At 37.2% G+C, this 24,759-nt stretch overlaps 1 protein-coding gene across 3 annotated transcripts in view; it reads left to right on the top strand.

Moving 5' to 3' along the window:
* The window catches only part of SH3PXD2A (SH3 and PX domains 2A), a 329,372-nt gene that overhangs the window by 132,311 nt on the left and 172,302 nt on the right, over positions 1-24,759 (top strand). For all 3 annotated transcript variants that reach the window (XM_074295501.1, XM_074295500.1, XM_074295499.1), the window contains exon 4: positions 21,120-21,196. In XM_074295501.1, the coding sequence (XP_074151602.1) occupies positions 21,120-21,196 (77 nt within the window). The remainder of the gene's footprint in view (positions 1-21,119; positions 21,197-24,759) is intronic.

The raw sequence follows: 24,759 nt of genomic DNA, 5'->3' as shown, positions 1-24,759 counted from the left end.
TCACTCCAGAGCCAGTGCTTTTACTAAGAACATACTTTACTCCTTTTTATCCATAGACTTGCAGACCATAAACTTTAATATATTGAAATCTTTGTGTAATGTTATCAGGGCTTTGGACTGGCACAGTCAATAATGGGATAGACTTGGGCATCAGGAAGACCCAAGTTGGGGGTTCCTGAGGAATTCACTCTGCCTGTCTCAACCTCAAGTTCTTCCTCTATAAAATGAAGGGGTTTTACTTGATGATCTACAATGTCTCTTCCAGCTCTAAATCTGATTCTTTGATGATTAAATGACTTCTTTAAAGCCTAAACTATCAGGCTTTTCTTGGAGGGAGGTTGTATTCTTAGCTTCTTAACTAAGGGAGGCGAGCATAAACATTGGTGGGCCCTCTCAAGCCTAAGATGTGTATAGATGGGACAATGAGCTATCCTGTGAGAACCAGCCTAGCCAAGCTCAACCCATCCGAGGTGGTAGATTATTATTGTTATTTTTCAAGCCACAATACTACATGGAGACTCTCTCTTAATATGGGGCAGGGACTTCATCTGTTTTAATTCAGGGAGTGTCTACTTTGATGAAATCACCAGTCCTTGAAGTACAAGAAAGAATATCAACATCTGTGTAATTAGAAACAAGCTCTATTATAATTGGGTCATACTATACTTTGTATAGTGATTCTGAATGTAGGGCCTCTTTTAACAAAAACACAGATGTGTGGGAACAAGAGAAGTAAAGAGATGATGTAGCCCGGCCCTCTGAACATTCGTTACACACACACACATACACAGTCTCACACAAACACACATCAGGCTGACCTCCAGCCCTCTCCTCAATCCCTCCTGATTTTGGTAAGTGGTGATAGAGGAAAGGTGGATAAGCAGTGAATGACCTGATCCCTAGCCTGGTGTGGAAGAGTGATTGTATCTGGCTTCTTCCCCCTTGTGGATCATGGGAACAGGGCTATAAGCAAATTACTTGTCTTTTTCTTGTCTATGAGAGATGTGAGACTAGTCAAAGGATACTTTTAGCTATTCTATGTAAAACTGCTTTTATAACAGGTTTGCATGACAAAGATAAGGAAGGAAAACAAAGCTGAAAGGGACAAATGACCTGGTAATGGTTGGCAGAGGAACTCTCTCCTAACTGGAAAAAAAAAGTCATGGGATTTTGTTCAGACTGAAGGTAAAATTATATAGCTCATTGCATCTTTTTTTTTTTTTTTTTTTTTTTTTTTTTAATGAAATAGGAGAAAAAAATCAAATAGAATCATGTAGAAAAGGGGAGTTTAAAGGCTTTTTATTTTTTTCTCAAGAACGGGTCTAGTTAGGTAGATAAGTCAGAATTGATTAGTAATATAAAGGTCTGTCAATAATGCATTTACTATCATCAAGATATTTTGAGGAGACATCTTGTTTCCCAAATCTAAGGCTCAACAAGCAAGCTGTGTCCTGAGCTTGATATAACAATAATCCTTTGCATCTTCTGGAACTGATGGTCCCTGAGCTTGGGCAAACACCAAGAAGACAAGACATGAAGCCTTGCTATAAATGGATTTTTTTTGTCACTAGACAACCTGACCTGACTGTTGCTGTCATGCCTCACTATTATTGCTGCATTATACTGTGTGATTCTTTGTCTAACCACAAATATATAAATCAAGTTTCAGCCCCACTAGGGACAGGACCTCAGGGCATGTTACCTAATCTACCTCCTAGCTTGTCCCTTACTTTGAAATTAAATTTCTGCTTGAGATTTCTGATTCCTCTCTCTAGTCTGCTCTGTTTGGCTCTGGCCATCCACAGATTAGAAACCAGTTCAATCTGCTTGACATAAAAGTAATTCAAAACTCACACAAACACTCTCTCTCTCTCTGTCTTATTGGTAGGTAGTAGACAAGGCCTGATGAGATACTCACCATCCTTCCAGTTATCTAAGTTTATGAACTCATCACTGACTCTTCAATCATTTGCTTAGTTTTATCTCTTTGTCTTCCACACATCTATCTATCCATCTCCTGCTCTCCATCCTACTGCCCTGTTTCAGCCTTTCATCACCTCTTGCCTAGAGTGTTGCTCTGTATTCCTAACTGGACTCCCAGCTTCCAGTCTCTTTCCTCTACAATGCATCCTCCACCTAGCTGCTAGAATGATATTCTTAAAGCAGAAATATAACTAGCTCCTTTCCCTGCTCAAGAAAATCCAAATACCTGTAAGATAAAACACAGAGAGAGCATTTGTAATGCCCTATACAATTTGGCTCCAGCCTACCTTTCCAGGCTTTTTTGCCTGTTATTTCTTTTCACATACTCTATATTCAAGTAAAGCGCACTTGCTCACTGTTATCCAAATTTGGCATTCTGACTTACCACTAAGGGAGCCTTTGCCAAGGTTACCCTACCAAGAATGTACTTCCTCTTTTCTTCTCTTTGTCCCTGTATGTCTACTTCCCTTCAAGTCTTAGCTTATTTCCTGATTTCTCTGAAGAATCTTATGGAAGTCCTTAGTTAGTGAATATTTCCTGTTTCTTCTATTATCATTTATATATTTATCTCTTCCCATTTTATATTCCTTCAATATTATATGTGCCTTAAGATAGGGCTGTTATTTTTGTTTTATTTTATTTTATTTTTGTATTATCAGTGCCTGTTATAATGGCCTGGCTTCTTCCTAGGTGTGTATTTTCTTTAAACCTTGTTCTTGCTTTCTGTGTAGAAATAGAGGCTAATCGATAATTATGCAAAGGTTTTTTTAAATAGAGAAATATAGTTGATTATATCTGAGTTATATTATAGTTTTCTTTCCTTATTCATAATTAGGAATACTTGGTTGTTTGGTTTGCAATAGAACTAGCGATAACCACTCTAATTACAAGGTATAGAGCTTTGTAGAGTTGGGAGCAGGAACCAGTTAGAAGTTAGCTTGAAAAACTCAGATCTCTTAAATGACTAAATGTCATAGACATCATTTCTGTGACCCAGACATGTCATTGCATTGACTCAGCAGGGTAGCATTATTTTTGGGCTTTGGAATAGGGTGGAGGGAGGGCAAAGATTACAAGGGAAAGGAAATTCCATGTTTTTCTCTGTAGCAATATGTTCATATTTCAGAAATAAGATCATAACTTAATTTTTAGGATCAATGAAGGTCTCAAAAAATACTGCATTTGCTTCACTTACTTAATTCCAAATTTTAGCATGATAAGAGTAATGGCTAAGCTCTGTTGATCAAAATATAAGTGTATTTGATCAAAATATAAGTGTATCAGCCTTGAGCCAAATTAGGACAGAGGCTACTCTGTTTCTCTGTTGGACCAGAGGTTCCATTTGAGAATAGGATATCCTCATTGTACCCAGGATAGGGCTGTGCTCAAAGTCTCCTGGAAGGGGACACTATGAACAATAAAAGTCTTGAAGGATTCCCCTTGGAAAGTGTGATTCACTCAGTGGGAAGCATTATACTTTTGGTGTTATTTTCATTTATGTTATTGGGATAATAATGTGCATGTTTTCCTGGTTCTGCTTTCTTTGCATCAGTATAACTCTGTATGTGCCTCATATTTCTTAGGGTTCAGTAGTATCACAACATCACATTACATTTACATGCTTCAATTTTTGTTTTTACCTTTATTGGGTATCAGTACTTAGCACTTGTGGGAATGTGGGTCTATCTCTGCCCAGACCAGTCCTGTGGGGCCTGACATAGGTCCTAGGAATGAGAAAGGGTATTATGGGAAATTATGGTTATATAAAATTCAATGAAAAAATCAAAAAAAGGGGCAGCTAGGCGGCACAGTGGATAGAGCACCAGCCCTGAATTCAGGAGGACCCGAGTTCAAATTTGGTTTCAGACATTTAACATTTCCTAGCTGTGACCCTGGGCAAGTCACTTAACCCCAGCCTCAGAAAAAAAAATCAAAAAAGTCTATAGACAGAATTACAGGTGATGGGGAAAATACTATAAGGCAGGAGTCCTTTTAATTGCTCTTGAAATTTTTTAAATAATAGAAACAGTAGGCATTGCCTCATTAAGTCTTTTCATCATTGGTTCATTCATTTCCTTTTCCTAAGATTGCTTTACCCCCAGCCTATTTCCTTTGGACACTGTTCAGTGAAAGACTAGTATTGTTTCCCAATTCCCTGTCCCCAATCTAGTGCTCAAGGCATGCTACTGAAAAGTTCTGTCCATGTCTAAGACCCTGACTTTGACCTTTGCCCCAAATAAATTGGGGAGAGGAAGCTATTTTCTTTCCCTGCCATGGACTGGAAAAAAAGGGGATCATAGAGAAAATTAAATGAACATATAAATAGAGATGCCATCTATAAATAACACAGCCACAAAATATTCCATCAGCAAAAATGCCTGCCCAGAGTTCACAGAGGTAACCCACTTCCTGAATAAGATAATTCAATTCTTTGGTTATCATTCTCTGGCTAATGTAGACTTTTTTTTAATGGGGGTTCTTGGGAACCCCCAGGAAAATTTAAAGAAATTCACTCTCTTCCTAGCTTTTAAAAACGCTAGATTCTTTCCCTTCTTTTCTCCCCAAACCTTTCTTCAAGGGAGCCTTCATTGGTACAGTGGACAAAGTACCATGTTGTGAGTAAGAAGAGGATTCTGGTCTTCGTTCTTCAGTTAGCCCACTGTGTGATTGTAGGCAACTTTCTTCTTCTCTGGGACTCAGTTTTCAAAAGGAAATTAGCCTACATATTATCTAAAGTCTAACATTCTCTGATTTCTATGGTTCTCTGATCTCTCCACTGTATACAGAATTATTAAATTCTGTAATGTCAATTTTGTGTAATCCAAGTATAGATCCAATTTAGGGAGAAAAGGAAATGATTAAGAAAGATTTTATTTTTCATGTCAAGTCCTTGGTATGAACTTGGAGCCCTCAGCAAGACTCCTTACTTATGATCATGTGTCCAGTATTAAGACTTTTGGTACTCAATCTGTACTCAAGACTAACCTGACACATGGGAAGATTATATGTCTGCCTATCTGGTATAATATGAGTGTCTTGTGAAGCCCTCAACAAAGCTCCCCCCATCACCTTTCTGCCATACTTCCTGAAATTCTGCTTTTAGGAATTGATTTCTATATAGTTAGAAAGCCTCTTCAAGCCTTCTCTTTCTATTCATTCATTCAACAAACATTTATTGAATACTTATCATTTGCAGAGCACTACTAGGTAATGGTGTGACATATACACTTTATTTAAGGTATTATCAGTTCCCATAGAACTTTCAGTTTGGAAAAGTGTTGATGAATACTGATAGCTATAATATACATTGCATGACATTAATGAATGCTAATGATTGTTTTGTTTATATGTACTTCAATAAGTTTTGAGCCTCAAGGCAAGGCAAAGAAAGCATTTATAAAGCACGTACAATGTACCAGGCAGCTGTGCTAAGTGCTGGGGAATACAAGTACAAGTAAAAAGAAAGATAGTACTTATCCTGGAAGAGCTTAAATTCCACTGAAGGAAGATAACGTAGAAAAGGAAGCTGCAAAAGGAATTCCTGGGAGGAACTCACCAATGGAAGAAGAGGACTGGACTTTGGAGGAATGTGCTGAGAGAAGTTTCAGGATTAAAAGGGCTGCTGGGGCAGAGTGGTTAAGTCCTAAAAATCAAAAACAGAGCCCACTAACCTAATATCATCTACCCCTCACTTTTCCATCTTATCTCACTTCACCTGTTTACCTCAGTATCCTCATTTTGTAAAATGAGTTGGAAAAGGAAATGGGAAGCACACCAATATCTCTGCCAAAAAAATCCTAAATGGAGTCATGAAGATGCAACTGAAATAATGACTGAACAGCAACAAAATCCATAAGAAATGTCATGAGAGATTTTTTTAGATGTTTTATTATTCTATATATAGCAATTCTTCAATCTTCTAGTCCCCTATTTCTTTCTTTCTTTCTTTCTTTCTTTCTTTCTTTCTTTCTTTCTTTCTTTCTTTCTTTCTTTCTTTCTTTCTTTCTTTCTGTCTGTCTGTCTGTCTGTCTGTCTGTCTTTCTTTTTCAGTGCCTAGAGCACAGTTTGTGCTTAATAGATACTTGTTGGTTGATTGATTGATTCTGTCAAGAAAAGGAAATTGGGTCAGTCTGGCATGACTTGTTCTTCATGTTGGCTTCTTAGGATCTGAGATGCCTTTCTTAGATAATCCCTCATCATCCTTTTAATCATAACTTTTAGAACTTTTTTTTCAGGAATTTCAGTCAGTCTCACTGATCTGTAGTTTGCAGACTATCCTCTTCACTTTAAAAAAAAGTTGGGAAGGGAACAATCATATTTCTCACTCCTGCCATTCTCTCGTTTTCCATAATTCTTTTTGAGGCATTTGGGGTTGAGCTGACCAGAGTCATGTGACAATTAAGTGTCTGAGGGCAGAAACCTATACCACTAGCTGCTTACCAGTTTTTAAAAGTAAGTGAATGACTGACCATTGACATTTTGCTTATTTTTTTTTTCTCAATAGTTTTTTATTTTTTCAAATAGATGTAAGTTAGTTTTCAACATTCATGTAAAATTTTTTTATCCTTTTTTTTCCCTCTCTCCCTTATCTTCCCCTCCTCTCCCCATTCCCATGACAGCAAGCTATCTGATAGGTTATACTGTATACAAACCTTTTAAACACATTTCCATATTTGTCATATTGTACAAGAAAAATCAGACCAAAAGCGAGAAAGAAATCATGAAAAATAAAAAGTAAATAAAAAATCCAATAATAGAAACAGCAAGACTATATGATGATCAATAATGATAGACATAGCAATATAGTGATCCAAGACAATTCCAGTAGACTTCGGATGGAAAATGCCATCTGCATCCAGAGAGAGAATTCTGGAGCCTTAATATGGATCAAAGCTAGGATTTTTATTTTATTTATTTATTTATTTATTTTTTACCTTTCTCATGGTTTTTCCCCCCTTTTGGCCTATTCTCTTAATATTTTCAGAGGTAGGTCATCTGGGCTAGGTAACCAAAGTTCCTTAAGGGCTCCTCATAGATGTTCCCTTACCACCTCCTTACTTACTTTAGGTTTAAAATTTTTATTAGTCATTTTTGTTGTGTTCTGTTCTGCTCAAAGGTCATTCTCCTTGGTCAAGAAAACAGAAGGAAAACAATTCTAGCTTCTCTCTATTTTCATTCATTACTATCCTATTTTCTCTCAATAGTGAGCGCTGCTTTCTTTTTTGATTCTCTTTTCCTCAATGTAGCTAACAAAACAAACAAAACTCAAAAGATCCTCGTTTTGGGTTATCCTTAGCTTTTCTCCAGCCTCAAATGAATCTGAGCTTTAGGGTTTCTAACACTGATCTTGTAGTACCAACCTAGGATTTTGTATTCATCCCTTATTTCTCTTTTCATGTTCTCTTTATAAATTTTTCTTAAATCTAAATTGATGTAATAATGAAGAGGAAGAACCTTTCAAGTCTAGAGAAGAGCTTAAACAAAGTTTTAGAGATGTGAGAAACCAGGGCATGTTCATGGAGCATGATATATAGCCTAGTGTCTACAAAATAGATTGTGTAGTGATAACAAAACAAGGCGGGAAAGTTAGAAAGCCAGATTATGGAAGATCTTGGATGTCAAGTAAAAAGCTGAATTTATTTGGGAGATAAATGGGAGGTAATAACGATTTTTGAGTAGGAGAGTGACCTCTTAAACATATTTCTGTTTAAGAAAGAGGTGGCCATTTGAAAGATGTTTTAGAATGAGGAAAGAGTAGAAGCAGGACAACCAGTGAGGAGGCCCTTATGAGCAGAGTAGAGTAATGGCAATAGGGATAATAGAGGAAATGTTGGGGAGATGGAACTGATAGGAGGAATAAAACAGGGATAATCCCAATATTATGACTCTATAGACCTTGAGCGTCAGGCCATAAATAAAAATAGTGAAGTCAGAAGGTAAAGGTGGGGGGAGGGAAAGCTTGATTTTGAACACAGATTGAGTGTGAGGTTCATCAGAGCCATGTATAAGCAGTTGGAGATGTGGGTCAGACTTCAGAATACAGAAAAAAGGACAGGGCTGGTGCTATAGATTTGATTTTTTTGTGTCAAAATGGTAATAAAGCCTTGGGAGTACATGAGATTGCCATAGGAGTAATAGGGAAAAATTGAAGGCAAAAGGAGAAGGGAATAACAGAGGATAAGATGTATGGATAGTGTCATGGAAGCAATGAATAAGACTTTGAACAGACTGGGAAATAGTGAGGGATAGAAAGGCCTTGGCGTGCTATGGTCCAGGAGGTCATGAAGACTCAGAAGCAAATAAATAAGAACAATTTAAAGAACAAATCCCATGAGAAATTTGCTATCCTTATCAATCCCTTAGTTTGAATGAATTTACTAGACTTCTGCTAATTAAGTAGAGAATAGAGCACTGAAAAAATGCCAGCTTTAATTGGGGGGAAGAAAGAGGAGGTAGGAGAACAGTTTGGAGCCTAGGTCACTGGAAAAGAAGAGGTAAGACGTGATGGATGAGAGAACAAAAGAGCATCCTAAAGTCTCTTGGAGAAGGAGAAAGGATTAAGAGGATGGAATAAATAAGAATGATACCAGTACCCTAAGACAAAGAATTACCGAATTTAAGAGCTGAAAGGTACCTTAGAAGCTATCAAATCCAACCTACACAGGAAAGTAAGCTATATGACATATATAATTGATCACCCAAACTCTGCAAGAAGATAGAACTGTTCATTGCACTTTGGCCTACTGTTACGAAATTTTTCCTGATGAATCCAGTCTGAGGTCATATGTCCTTTCTAAACTGCCACATGATATTGTTGACTCATGCTCAGCTTGTAGTCCACTAGTACCTTCAACTCTTTTTTTTTTCTTTTCGGTACTACAATCCATTATATATGTGAATTCAATTTTTTTTTGCATGTAAGTGTAAGACTTTACATTAATTTTTCTTGCTTCATTTTATTTTATTAGATTGATCCTTAATCTCCTTTTAGATCCAGACTCTGTTATCCAGGGTATTAACTCTCTCACCCATCCTAGTGCCATCTACATATTTGATGAGCGTGGAGCTAATCCCAGCTCTCCATATATGCTATCTTGGACATCTCTTGCCACCCCTCTACTTCTTGAATCCAACAAGGTCTGAATTCATCCACTTATATTGTCATTTGATCCATATCTCTTTACACGGATATTATAAGATGCTTCCATCAAAAAATTAATGAAATGTTTTTGTTGTTTAGTCTTTTTTGTTGTTGTTGTGTCTTTGAGACTCTATTTGGAGTTTTCTTGACAGAGATACTGGAGTGATTTGCCATTTTCTTCTCTGACTTATTTTACAGATGAGGAAATTAAGGCAAATTTGGTTAAGTGACTTGCCTAGAGTCAGAGCTATTAAGGGTTTGAAGCTGTATTTCAACTTGGAAAAATGAGTCTTCCTGACTCCAGGCCCAGCACTCTAGCTTTCTCCTTGTCTACTTGCTCAGGAATCTTGTCCAAAAAAGGAAATCAGGTTAGTTAGGGGTGACCTCTCATTGATGCCAGCCAAGTTGACTCTTCCTAATCACCATTTCCTTTTCTAGGTATTGCCAACCATCTCTTTAATCATCTATTCTAGAATTTTCTCAGGAACTGAAGTTAAGTTCACTGGCCTATAGTTTGCAGATCATGTTCTTTTTCTTTTTTTAAAAAGGCGATCTACCTCATTTCATTCACATCTTTGCTTCAGGCTCTTTTCCCAGTGCCTGAATAAACAACATTGGAGAAATCCTTTTGCTGTAGGCTGGAGAGAGAGAGACAAGACCTCCCTTCTAGCCAGTGTAGCCAAGTTAACAGCAGGTTTTCCAGCTTGAAGGCTTTGGCTTGTGATGCTCCAAAAAACTTTTCTATGCCCAAAGGGTCATAGATTTTACATCTTGAGAAGGGATCAAAGATGATGTCCTGTCCAGTTCTTTCATTTTATAGATGAGAAAATTGACTAATATTTGTCCAAGATTAGTACTTAAGTGCATTTCTGAACCTGAGTCAGGAACAGTTACCCAGCCTATCGTTCTGGTTCTGATTGGGATTGAGGAGCATGTATGATTTAGACCACTTAATCTTTCTTCTTTAAATTTTTCCCATTTTTCATATTGTGTGTGTATATATTTAGTAGACACATATTTACTTGTTTTCTCCTCCTTTGTATGGTGAGCTTGAGGACCTCTTTTTGTATCTCTAATACTTAGCATTATGCCTGTCACATAGTAGGTGCTTAAAAATATTTATTGACTAATAAACCTTTGGCAAGTACTTCTCAGTCACAATTCCTTCATATGGTTTGAATGATCTCTGGTTCTGGTTCTCTAATGGGGCTTTATTATGTTGCTATTTTAGTTCACTGGAGGCCTTATCTTGCTGATGATTCTGAGTCTTCCCCCCTTTTCTTGAGCTTGTGACCCACTTATAAGTGCCCCCATCCTCTTTTCTGAAAGGAGTTTCTCTTTTGGAGGAGGAGGAGGCATTGGAAAACTCTAGTCTTGAATGAAAGCTTTGATTCTCAGGCTTCTAGAGCCAAGGGGCCTGGGCGCCGGCCACACAAGGTTGTATGTAGTAAGGTCTGTTTGTGTCCTTATGAGGGTCACTTAGTCAATCATATTCTCCTGGCCCCACTCTGTCTGCAGCCCCAGGCTGGGGGAATGGATTGGGGTGAGCCACTCTCAACATTGAGGGGCTAGGTAGGAATGAATGAGGGCTCCTCTTCTTTCATACTCAGACAGTGGTCAGGTTTAGAAAAGTGGCCTCAGGCCAGTCTATATGTATGTTTCTCTTTCTACAAGTCTTTTCCTTCTGTGTGGAGAGGTAAGATTTGCCATATACTTTTGCCCTGCCCGTTAGTCATTAGCTATATAGGACCGTCTGCATATACTCTTTCCATGAGAGAGATATTAGAGATAGAAGGAACTTCAAGAGTCATTTTGCAAAGTGGAAAGGCACTGTTCTGGTGCTGCTACTAACTCACTCTGTGACTCTCTGTGCCCCATTTCTTCTTTGCAGATCTTTAAAGAAACACTAGTTGTCATAAGCTAGGCCAGTTCTGTTCCTGTTATCTTTTGTATCCCTTTGGTTATCACGTGTGTCTTCTGTCATCCGTGGTAGTTCTTTATGCTTCTCTAGTTCATTAAATGTTTTTGGGGAGGCTGTAACAAAGTTGTAGGGCAATGGAAAAGAACATTAGCTCTGGAATCATAACTGACTCTTTGTGATCTCATTTGTGGTTTTCTTGGCAAAAATATTGGAGTATTTGACGTGTCCTTCTTTGCTTCATTCTACAGTGGAGGAAACAGAGGCAAAGAGGGCAAAATGTCTGAGGCCAAATTTGAACTTAAGAAGTTGTCTCTTTGATTTCAGACCTGATTCTCTATCCACTTTGCCACCTAGCTACCCCTAGAATCCGGGGACCTGAATTCAAATCGCACTTCTGTTCAGGTTTACTATCTGCATGATTTTAGACAAGACACTTAACTTCCCTCTACCTCAGTTTTCTCATCTCTATGACCACTGAGACCTCTTTTAACTTTAAATCTAAGAGCCTTTCTGTCAATATTAATGAACCAGATACTTTCTAGGTTCTTACTAATATGCTATGCCATATCTATCAAATAGAACATCTATATATTACAGTTAAGATCTAAACTTGGCTAAGTTTGACTATGCTTTCCAACATAAGCATGAATTATTGGCAAAATCATGAACTTTGTTTTTGTTTATACTTTTGGTTAATGTTTTGAATAACAGCCTCCCTTAACTGTGGTTATTAGTGAATGAAAGTATGTTTGCACACACAAGGAAGCTTGTATTTTACAAGTCTTACCCGAGAAAGCTACCAGATATTTTTTGCTAACAACATGAATTCTGCTATAAGGCTTTAAATAATTAGGTTTGGAAATGGAAATATAAACTAAATCATAATTGCTAAAATAGCCAAGAGTTCTCTTTTGTGGTTATTAGTCAGCCTTTGGTTTTTAACTATAACCAGTAATGGAGTCTGCAAATTGGTGAGCTTGACTTCAATTCCTGGCAAAATTCTAGAATGTATTATTAAAAGGACATTTAGTGAACATGATCACAAAGCCAGCATGGCTTCATCAAGGACTGGTCATGCTAGACTAACCTCATTTCCTTTTGTGATAGCATTAGGTTAGACTTATGTAGATAGGAGGAATGGTGTAGATATAACTTATCTTTGATTATAATGAAGCATTTTTGAGACATGGGCTAGAGGGTAATCCTAGTTCTTCCTGGATCTTTTTGCCTGCAAAATAGCTTAAAAGAAAAATTTGTTTTTCACTGCCAGCCTTACCTTTTAGTTGCTTTAGCAATACCAACAACATTTTCAGGAGCATTCAACTCTTAAAAGTGTTCTTTCTCCATTATCTTCTCTTTTGTCTTCTATTTAGAGCTTTGACCAAGTTAGGGTTTTAAATGTACATCCAAAGCAGTCTTTTGAGACAGCCCCCCTTTTCTTCTGATTGGATTGTTTTTTCCTCATAAAATTTTTATCAGGTGAATTTGGAATTGGTTGAATTATCTGACCCACAATGTCACCATTAATGGGGTGGTGTCAATTGTAAGGGGATCTCTAGTGATGATCTCCAGGAATCTGTGTTTGGTATTGTGGTATTTAGCCTCATTCTCTGCACATCTTGTAGGCTTTGCAAACTGCCTGGTTGCCATGTGTGTTTGCTGAATTGGAACTCATGTGCTAGGGCTTTCTTGGAAGACATTTTGCTTACATATAATGGGTTTTTCTCTTTCCTCATTGATTCTGAACTACTTTGGAATTGGTTCTAGCTACTGCTTATGAAAAGGTCTCAAATAGAATTTAATTTGGAGGAAAGGGAAGGGAACATTTATTAAATGTCTACTATGTGCCAAGAATTGTGCTGAAATTCAAAACAGTCCTGGTTGGTAGGTACAATTAGTATCCACTTTTTATAGTTGAGGAAATTGAGGCAGACATATTAAGTGATTCACCCAGGGTCACACAGCTAGTAAAAATTCTGGGGTTGGCTTTCAATTCAAGTCTTTCTAACTCTAAATCCAGGCATTGTGCTCATCTACTGTGTCACCTAGTTGCTTTCAATTTGTCAGCCAGTTATTCTCTCTTCTTCCCACTGAGGAGACAGCCTGTTGCTGTGATTCTGTATTTTCTGATGAAAAACAAGACTAGGGAAGGAAGGGGAAGTGAATAAGCTTTTTCTCCACAGACCACCTTGGGGATCTATGGACCTCAAATTAAGAAACCCCAATCCAGTCCAATCTTGTCTTTTTTGGAAATGAGGACTGAGGTCCACAGAGGTTAAATTTAAATGACTCAATCCAAGGTTACATGAGAAATAGTAATAGAATTAAGTTTGAACTCAAGTTCTTTTATTTCCAATCTAAGGTTTATAGGCTTTTTGTTCCTGGTAGATCCTTGGGATATTTTGCTATAGATGAGGGGGCAGGTATGGCTGCTTAGCTATCTCTCTCCTATCCATTCCCTCTAGTAGAAGGCATTCCAACTGTGATTATGCTTATCAGCAGCAGATTCCTGGTGTCCTACTCTGGCCATAGGATGTACTCTAACAGATGGTTCCCCACCCCCTTCTTCCTTTTCCCTTTATCATAAGGAACCAGCTATTCCCTCACCTCCCTTTGACCCACCCTTTAGAAATCAGTATTTTTTTCTAGAACAGGTAGAGGCAGTCTGGATTTCCCGACCACACAGTCAGAAAATCTCTCTGGTCACCCTTTGCTTAAGAGTCACCCTAAAAGGAAGTGAACACTTGTCACTGCAAGGTTAGAAGATTCCTCCATCCATTCATTTAGTGAGTACCTCCTGTGAATCAGTATTGTAGACAGAGACAACAGTGAAATAGTTGTTGTCCTCTGGGAGATTGCACTCTGCTGTCAATTGGATTAGAATAGGGATTCTTAAATTTTGTGTGGAATCTAGAGAAGCCTATGGATCTCTTCTTAGATCAATGTTTTTAAATACATAAAATCAAAGGAAACAAATTTTGTTGAAATAGTTATTAAAGTAATATTTTTCTTAAAAAAACAAGTTAACGGACTCCCATTTAAAGATACTTAGATTATGTAGACATCCTACTATAATGCCAGTTCCCCATTGCCTAAAAAATAAAAAGCAAACTTCCTTAGTCTAGAATTCTAGACCCCCAGTCTACTTCTCTGACCTCTCAACTCACTATTTTCTTCACATGAGCATTCCACTTCAATCAAAACTTGTTTGTTTTTCATTTGCAGACTAATTGGTCCTTTTGCCCATGGTAAGTTCTCTTCTATTTAAATGTTAGCTATTATTTATTTTTATTATTACCTGCAGTCATTGAAAACTCAGCCATCTTTCAAGGTTGAGCTCAAATGCCATCTCCTCTGTGAGGGTGTCTCTGATTTTCCCTAATCAGAAGTACTGCCTTCCTCACTAGGGACTTTGAATCTTTTTTATATCATGCCTACCTGTTATTAAGTATTTGTCTTTTATCTACTAAGCTAGGAACTGAAGGAAGCATTTGAAGTTCAGGGTCATTATTTATTTATTGGTAGCAATGTTGAGCCAACTAAGAGGAGAAGGCTAGAACTGTGATAGACTGTTAGGAGATATTGAGGGGTAAGTAGGACCTTTGAACATCCTTCAGATAACTTATACTTCCTCCTGGAAAAGGCAGGAACCTTTTTGTTGTAGGAGGGAAACTGCTAACTATCTAGCATCAGGGAGGCAAAAAGGAAGTATGACAGTGACTAAAGCAAGTATCAATCTAAGGGATTGGGTTTATTTAATAATCTTGGAGGTCTTTGCACTAGAATCTATAGGGCTAACTTTTGAGTGCACTCAAACAAGGGCTAATCTGCTGGCATGTCCAAAGTACTTGGATTGATTGTTTCTGTTTTCTTTCTTCTGGACCCTCCTTTATGTGTGTGTGTGTGTGTGTGTGTGTGTGTGTGTGTGTGTGTGTGTGTATATATATATATATAAATAGTTTTTATTTACCAGATATATGCATGGGTAATTTTACATGATAATTGCCAAACCTTTTGTTCTAATTTTCCTCCTCCTTCCCTCCCCAACCCCCCCCAGATGGCACGTTGACCAATACTGTACCCTCCTTTTTACATTCTCTCAACTAGAGCCCATTGGTAACAACAACTCATCTTTTTTGTAAGAATTTTCTTCACCACCACTCTGAGAGAGTGGGTAATGCAAGTGACCATTTCTTTTTAGTCCCTTCCTGTGATATCATTGATATCACTCACTGATAAAACTCCCTCTGTCAAGGTAGATCAATATACAGTCAGTTTGAGAGAGTTGTTTGGAGGCAGCAAGAGATTAAGACTTATCCAGAATACTCAGCTGGTTATGTGTCAGAGATGGTCCTTGAATCCAGGTTATATTGATTTTGGTCATCAACCAGGTCATTTACCATGCTTTGTGGCTTCATACAGAAATTTCATAGAGCCTGTTTTGTCCCCATTTCACAAATGAGTAAATTGAAGCTCAGAGGAGCTAAGGGACTTTCTGCCAGAGTGATACACACAGGAAGGTACTCCCTCTGGAACTTAAATGTTGCTTTTCAGACACTGAGTTCAGTGAAATTTCTATGATATCCTTTGACTTCTAAAGAGACTTCCTACTCTATTTTAAATAGAGGGTTCAAGCTCCTGAGGGTGTTTACCTCTTCTTCAAAAATGATCTATATACTCTGAGGTCTTTTTCATCTTCTGTGTAGTCATCCTTCTTATATTTATCTGGTTTCTTGGGTCTGAGTTTGCATGGCATTGAGGAGACTGGCAGGAGTTGAGCCCTCCCTATCCTGGACCTCAGCAAAGGCTGGGGAGGTTAAGATATTGAGGGCTTTGCTCCTTTTATGGGCTACTCCTCTTTCCTTCTCTTTTGGCTTTAATATGGTCACTGGTTTGGCTCTTAACATGTGGTTTGGATATAGGACAAAGAAGCTGAGAGTGTACCATTGCTTAAAAGGCCTTGCTTTCCCTTCTCTGGCCCAATTCTCCAGAATCTACAAGAAAAAAAAAAAAGTTTTCTCTTGTTGGTATTACAACTGAGAAAATTTTAATTCAATTCAACAAATGTTTATTAAGCACTGGAGTTTTGTGTCCTTAAATCTAAAATAAAATGGGAAATGGTATTTCAGTACCTCTTTATAAATCAAAAGATTTAATCCATGATAGTTACCAGAGAAGTCTGAGATACCAATTAAGGGACCTCTAATGGTCACTTTAAGAGAGGTAGAGAAGTTGTTATTTCTCTTAGGAACTAACATTGGGTTAGAAGGGCTCAAACATTCTCACCTCCTCCTGAAAACCCTCCTCAATTAGTCTGATGAGTTATGGAAATATCAATTTCTCTTCTTTGAACTCCTGCAGCCTCATGATATGGCTTCTAATTGTTCCCCAATTTTTTTTTTTTCCACATGCATTAGCCTTGTTTCTCTAAGCATACGCTTGAACTCCATGAGAGCAAGACTGTCATCTTTTTCTTTCTAGGTCCCTAAGTTAGCGTGGCTTCCTAAATTCAGAGATCTGCTACATCCAAACCTTGCCTACCTACTCTGCCTATATATTTTGTCATCCGACTTATACCTATTTGATTTCTTTCTTCTTACTCTAGCTGCAACATACCCCAGCCCATAAGAGTACCATTTTTATGAGGTTCTTTTGCAAAGGAAAAGAGATAATATAACCTCAGAAATAATACAACATGTTATATAAAGCATATTATTAGAGGCAGCTAGGTGATACAATGGAGAGAGTAATGGATCTGGAGTCAGGACAACCCAAGTTCAAATCCAGCCTCAGATATTTATGTAATGGCTTTTTGCCTCAGTTTACTTATTTGCAAATGAGGATAATAATAATAGCATCTTCCTCCTTAGATTGCAGTAAGGATCAATTGAGATAATCTTGTAAAACAGTTATCACTGTGCCTGATGCACAGTAGGCATGAAATATATGATTATTCCCTTCTTATTATGACTGGGGAAAGGGGATGGACTGGGTTGATGAGAGAAGGGGATAACAGATAGACAGCTTATGTGATACATTGATACTCACCTAGATTACTAAGAAACTATGTATGTTCATCACCAAAAGAACAAGCCTAATCTCTTTTATTTTATATTTGTATACTTTTATATAAGTACTTGAAGACTCAGATATAGCTTTTCTGACTCCAGTTTCAGTGTCATTTCTACTGCCTACTAAGGAGAGTAACCTATTCAGTCTCTAATACAGGGTCTATTTTCCGAGGTCGTTTATCTCTTTTTCATTAACAGTCTATTTCCTGGGTCTTTTTTTATCTTCACTATGTAGTCTTCCTTATTGTATTTTTTCTGGTTTCTTGAGTCCAAATTTGTATGGCAATGGGGAGACAGTTTCTCCCCAAAGTCTTCTTCAAAGTAAACATTACTACTTCCTTCAACCCATCCTCATCTAAGATGATTCAAGGCTCTCCTCTGGAGTTTCTCTTTCTTAAAGGAAATGTCTTTAATGTTCTTTTTTAACTATGGTGCCAAGAATTGACCTAAGTGAGGTCTATGTGAAAGTGTACATAGTTTTGTTTTTGTTGTTTAGTCATTTTGGTTGGATCTGACTTTTTGTGACCCCATTTGGGGTCTTCTTGGCAAAGATACAAGAATAATTTGCCATTTCTTTCTCCAGCATTTTATAGATGAGGAAATAGAGATAAAAAGGTTAAGTGACTTCTTTAGGGTCACATAGCTAGTGGGTGTTTGAAATTGAATTTGAACTTAGATTTTCCTGATTCAAGGCCAGGTGCTCTATTCATTTCTCCACCTAGCAAAGCAAATAAGATGGTGTTCTTATTACCTGAAAATTAAGAATAATGGAGTGTGTGGCACATGAGTCAAACCTAGAGCTTTCAAAAGAAAATCAGTATTGTGCCTTCTCAAAGTGGGGCAGGAAGGGAGGAAGGAAAAGGATCTGGAACTAAAATTTTAAAAAGAAATGTAAAAATTGTTTTATATGTAACTGAGAAAAATACAAATAATAAAGCCCAAAACTAAAACCAAAAGACAACCAGTTATTTTCCAAAGTGTTCTAGAAAGGAACATATTAGAACAATAAATCTTTGAGCAAATGACCCAGAATTTGTTAGGTTTGAGATAAGACTTATCTACCCCTCTGTTCCAAATTCCACCCCCATCCCTCTTCACTTTTCTATAGGTAAAAGGCTTGTGATGATTTTTATGTTGTGTTGTTCTGAAAGATGATCCATGTTCAGAATCTTCCAGTCTATTTATTTTCTATGACACTATCCACATAGACACAAGTATTTCTATGAGTAAAGGTGACTCAGGGGATAGCTTAAAGTCTCCTCTATTCTCAGTAATGATTAACTATTTCTATCAAAAGAGAAGGGAAAGAGTTTTAGTTCTTAGGCCTGTGCTAAGATACATGTCAAGGGTTTTTTATTGTTATTTTTTTCCCCAAAGAATAATGCACAATTTCACACATGAGGTATACCCAAGTACACACACACACACTTAATAGTTCTCATGAGAGAAGAACACAACAGACCAAAAAAGGAGAGGAAGATTGAAGGCAAGAAATCCTTAATCTATGACATTGTTCTTGAGAAACAGCCACTTCCAGTATCTTCAGAAATTGTATTGTATCACTTTTTATAAAGTGACAGACATCATTTATCATTTTAACAGCAGTTGTGGCCTGTCTGAATATCTTTCTTCTGGCAGGGGATGTTTTCTTTTTGGAGATGAGGAAAATAACAGATTTTCAATGAAAAATTAATAGTACGACCAATAAGTAAAATCATCAAGGCTTCCCGAGAGCCCGGTTCCTTTACTCTGTATTAGGTGCTGGGGGCATTGGTCCCTACCCTTTGGCAGCTCATTGTTTGTATGTCAGCAAGACAAGAACCACAGGAAAGAACAGCAGAGTACAAAGCATAGCATACAAATACAATTCCCATTCAGGGCTGAGCTGTGTTGTTTGGGATATTATTGTTAGAACATTTTTAAGGGCTAGCAGACTTTTGCTGTGGAAAGGTAATATAGGCTTCATGGAAGAAGTTTATACTTGAGCTGGGCTTTGAGAAATGAATTTTATAAACAAACTACCAGGCAGGCAACAGGCTGGTGATTAAATATACTTCACCTAGACTGTAGCTTAATTTATTGCTTCCCCACATATACACTCTTTGTTATAGGATGGTGGGGGGCAGGGAGAGGGAATGAATTGAAGGAAGGAATCTGTGATTTTATCAGTATAAGGAATTCTGGGTCAAGAAACTCCTATCAATTGAGGATCTCATTCTGGAACTTAGTCTTAGAGAATTGTTATATGTGAGGAAGAGAAAGAACTTGACCAGTCTTCCTTACTCTGAGGCCATCAAAAAAATGGTCATTGTGCCACATTGACCTCTATAGCATCATTGATTTGTATTTTTTTTAAAGTTTTTTTTATGATAGCTTTTTTATTTTCAAAATACATGCAAAGATAGTTTTCAACATTCATCGTTGCAAAACCTTGTGTTCCAACTTTTTCTCCCTCCCTTCCACCTTCCTCCTCTAGATAGTAATCCAATATAGGTCAAACAAGCATCATTAAGTTTATTCTGGGATAAAATTTTAAGGAGAAATTTCTCTGAAGCTTGGGGAATAAGCATTTCATGATTTCTTTCTTCATTCTCAACTAGAAAGCTGAAATATCCTCTTTCTCTGGAGTACAGCTTAGTCTTTTGTTCATTGAGTAAAGACTTAGCTAATCATCCTAATAGTTGTTTAGTTCAACAGGGGATACAAAGATGGATACGCCAAGGATAGCTTGTTTTCCTAGGATCATCCAATCTGGTAGGGAGAAATAGGATGACTCTAAAAGAAATGTTGTAAGAACAGAACAAGCAAAGTTTCAAAAAGATCTTGTCTAATGTTGAGATCCAGTAAAGTACAATGGAAAGTGAAGGTTTGGGAGTCAAATGACCTGGATTTAAATTCTGGTTTTATCATTCACCAACTCTGTAATCTTGGGCAAAGGAAGATTTAACTTGTAGGACTCAATCTTCTCCTTGGTTAAAAAAAAAAAAAAAAAAAAATTGGTCTCGGTGACCTCTGGGGTCCCTTAAGCTCTTAGATAATGAGATGGGTTTCCAATGGGGCTTTTCTGGAGGGATGGATAGGATCTTCACCAAGAAATACATTCCAAACAATGACAAAAAATAAAATATGGAAGCCAGAAAATGAATGTGTGTACTTATGGATTCAGGTTTTGTTTTTGTTTTGTTTTTGTTTTTGTTTTTTTTTCTGGAGCAAAAAGTACAATTGAGAGGGGAAAGGGAGGAGAAAGAGAGAGAACAGCAGTGGGAATCAGGGCTAAAGCAATGGAGATCAGAATGTTTGGGCCTTTATTTTAAGAGTCATGATTTTTGGGATATTGCTCACTGGAAATATTCTTAACATCTGTTTTTGTTGGGAGAAGCTGCCACTTTGACTATGCCCAAAAACTCCTTCTAGGCTCAAAGGAACTAGGTTAGGGGCACTGGTACATTGTTACATGCATCTTTTAAGAGTGGGTTACATCTTTAGAAGGCAAATGGCGGCAGTATAAAATTGTTGTTTATTCTATTGCAGAGTTTCTTCACCTTTGTCTTTGTCTCTGACCAGTGTTTTTGAATACTTAATGTAAAATACATGAGGTTGGGTTGCAAAAGAAACCAATTACATTGAAATACAGATTTCAAAATATTTTCTTTAATAGTTCTCAGACCTTAAGTTAATAATATTTGCTCTATGATAAGAACATTTAAGCATGGCTTTTCCATATATCATTCAGGCAGCCCAGAGATAGCAATCAACAGTGCTCATTAGACCCCAAAGTCTGAAGGCTATCAGGGCTGCATGCTACCTGACCTTTGGGAAGAAGGTTGACTTCTGTTTTGTCAACTCTGTGACAGTTGAGTTGAAAAAAAGTGTCAAGTGATAAGCTTTTCTCGAAGAACCAGGAAAGAAAGAAGGAGGGAATGAAAGGTAAAATATTGCTGGTATCCTGGAATATGTGTGTTAGGAATATGTCATCTTCTCCTCACACTTTACTTTCTTTCAGGTAAGATCTTGTTCCGGAGGAGTCACATTCGAGATGTTGCTGTGAAGAGATTGAAGCCCATTGATGAATATTGCAGGGTGAGTGTGCATGTAGGTGTGACTCTGTGTGTAGGGAGGAGTGGTGAATGTGCATGTGTGTATTTACACAGGTGTTGTAAACATCCTAGGATTATGGATATAGTTCAGAAGATTCATCAGAAGTGCAATTATAGGGGAGATTGTTGCATGGAATGAAAGATTGGGCTAAACAACCTCTAAGGAGGTCTTCTCTTCCTAATCTAATCTCAAAGGCTGACCCCCTGGGAAGAAGGGCTGGCAAGTGAACCAGTGTATGTCTGGGAGCTCAGCCCTGGCTCCTTTTAATACCATCACCCAATGCAGTCTGTCTTGTTTAAAATGGGCCCCATCTGAACCCTTGTAATGTTAGCTGTCACCTGTTGTTAAAAGAGCCAATCTGGCTATAGAAATTCCATGAGTATGGAACTTCACTGGAAACTTGAGAGAGAGTGTGTTCCCTATATCCTTTGGTAGCAGTTTGCTCATTTCACAACTGTACTGCACTCCATTTAGACATACTGTGTATCATCACATAGTTAACCAAAGTTAGTACGTAACATCATTAGCAAGTTCACAAAACAGAGTCTAGTTTCTTATTCTCTTCAGAAGGACAATCATTTTTTTGTTTTATCTTTCTGGCACAGTAAATAGGGAGCTGGGTTTGGAGTCAGGAAGCCCTCAATTCAAATCTGACCTCAGACACTTCACTAGCTATGTGACCAGATAAGTCATTTAATTTTTGTATTCTCAACTATTAAATGTGGATAGTAATAATACCTACCTCTCAGAGTCCTTGGAGAATCAAATGAGGTAAGAACTATAAAGCACTTAACATGGTGCCTGGCACATAGTAAGCACTATATAAAGATTAGCTAAAGTCTAGTTTTAGTAAAAGCAAGGAATGCATGGCTTATTGTGCCATCTTAAGCTAATGAGGTGCCATGATGATGAGACTCTTCTTCCTAAAAGCTCTCTCTTTAAAATAAAAAAGTTTTCACACAAACAAAACCAATGCAACCAAAATTAAAAGGGAAACAAAAAGCTGGGATATAATTTTTTTACAGTCAGTTCTCCTGATAAGTCTCATTTCTTAGCTGTGTGACGCTGGGTAAGTCACTTAACCCCAATTGCCTCAGCAATTAAAAAAAAAATTTAAAAGTAGCCTTATTTCTAAAATATATGGAGAACTGAGTCAAATTTATAAAAATACAAGGCATTCCCCAATTGATAAATGGTCAAAGAATCAAACTATATATATATATATATAATTGTAGTTTTTTAACTTACAAAATATATGGATGGGTAATTTTTCAACATTGACCCTTGCAAAACCTTCTATTCCAACTTTTCCCCTCCTTCTCCCTCCCCTAGATGTTAGATAGTCCAGTACATGTTAAATATGTTAAAGTATATGTTAAATATATATTAAATATATATGTTTACATATTTATACAGTTATATGTCTACATATTTATACAGTTATGTATATACATATTTATATAGTTATCTTGCACAAGGAAAATTCGATTTAGAAAGAAGGTAAAAATAACCTGAGAAGGACAATAACAGAAGAACAGAAAGAATGGAAATGCCATGTTGTGGTCCACACTCATTTCCCATAGTTCTTTCGCTGAGTGTAGCTGATTGGAACTGAATCAGACAATTTTCTTTCTTTTTTTTTTTTTTTTTCAGAAATCTTTTTTTTTAATTAATTTTATAATTATAATTTTTTTTGACAGTACATATGGGTAATTTTTTTTTTACAACATTATCCCTTGTATTAATTTTTCCAAAATTTCCCCTCCCTCTGTCTATTCCCTCCCCTAGATGACAGGCAATCCCATACATATTAAATGTGTTACAGTATAACCTAGATACCATATATGTGTGTAAAACCAAATTTCTTGTTGCACAGTAAGAATTAGATTCCGAAGGTATAAGTAACCTGGGTAGAAAGACAATAGTACAAACATTTTACACTCAATTCCCAGTGTTCCTTCTCTGGGTGTAGCTGTTTCTATCCATCATTGTGAATCAGACAATTTTCAAATGAAGAAATTAAAGCTATATATATTCATATGAAAAAATGCTTTAAATCACTATTAATTAAAGAAATGCAAATTAAAACAACTCTGAGGTACCACCTCACACTTATCAGATTGGCTAAGATGACAGGAAAAGATAATGATAAATGTTGGAACAGATGTGGGAAAACTGTGACACTAATGCATTGTCGTGGAAAGGGCTATAAAACTGTGCATACCCTTTGATCCAGTAGTGTCACTACTGGGTGTGTATGCCAAAGAGATCCTAAAAGAGAGAAAAAGACCCACATGTACAAAAATGTTTATAGCAGCTCTTTTTGTAGTGGCAAGTGAGGGGATGTCCATCAGTTGGGGAATGACTGAATAAGTTTTAATATATGAATGTAATGGAATTTTATTATTATCTAAGAAATGATGACCAGGCTAATTTCAGAAAAATCTGTATAAAACTTCCATGAACTGATGCTAAATAAAATGAACAGAACCAGAACATTGCACACAATAACAGCAAGATTATGTTGTAATCATCTATAATAAAATTAGCTCTTCTCAGCAATAGTGATTCAAGACAATTACAATAGATTTGCTATAGAAAATGCCATGTGGAAGTGGATATCTTTGACAAAGAGAAGATCTAAAATTTAGTTCCAGTTTATCAATGATGGATAGAATCAGCTATACCCAGAGAAGGAACACTGGGAAATGAATGTGGACTACTTGCATTTTTGTTTTTCTTCCCAGGTGCTTCCCAGTTTTTTAAGTGGTACCAGTCAATTGAGCATAGATTGATGGCTGGTCTTACTGCTTTTATTTTTATTTTCTTCTTTTTCAAAGCATTTAAATGGGAAAACATGGGGGTGTGGAAATGAGGAGGACAGGACAGATTCAGGTAAAGATTTTTTTCATCTGGTATTCATAGGACCAAATCAGATTTCCTGATATGGTTTAGCCTCAGGCATCTCTGAAACTCTCATCTCCTGTGCAGAGGAAACTGATGATAGACATCTTATCTCCTGAAATCAGACTTTGAACATGAGTCCTGAATTGGTCTTGGAGTCTAAGGGGCACAACAGGGTTAGGTTGGGTAGAACCAAATCCTCCTAACCCAATTAGCATAGATGGGAACTGTCCTGAATCTATACAGCAAACACCAAAGCCATGAGGTCACTGCCATGTCCTGTAATGATTCCAAGAGCTGGGGGTATACAGACACTTCTAATCCTGATAAACTAGAAAGCTGATATTAGGTTGCCTGAGGTGCAGATTCTCAAAGAGTAGGGATTATTCTATCTACTAGAAGGCTAATGGGGTGACATTTATGTTTTAAGTTTTTGCTGTGAGGAAAATGATGTCAAAGGAACAGAAGAGATTATTTGAGCAGTCTCACAACAAGGTAGTGACAGAACAGAGACTATATAATTCAGTATTTATAACTCCTAAATCTGGTTGTGAGTCAAATGTTGAAATGATCTCTCCCCCTCTCCCCCCAAAAAATGAAGGGGTGAGAAAGAGGAATGCACTGGGAGAAGGGAAAAGGGA

This window comes from Sminthopsis crassicaudata, chromosome 2, assembly GCF_048593235.1.
Source record: "Sminthopsis crassicaudata isolate SCR6 chromosome 2, ASM4859323v1, whole genome shotgun sequence".
NCBI lineage: Eukaryota > Metazoa > Chordata > Mammalia > Dasyuromorphia > Dasyuridae > Sminthopsis > Sminthopsis crassicaudata.
This window is presented reverse-complemented; position numbering and strand designations above follow the sequence as displayed.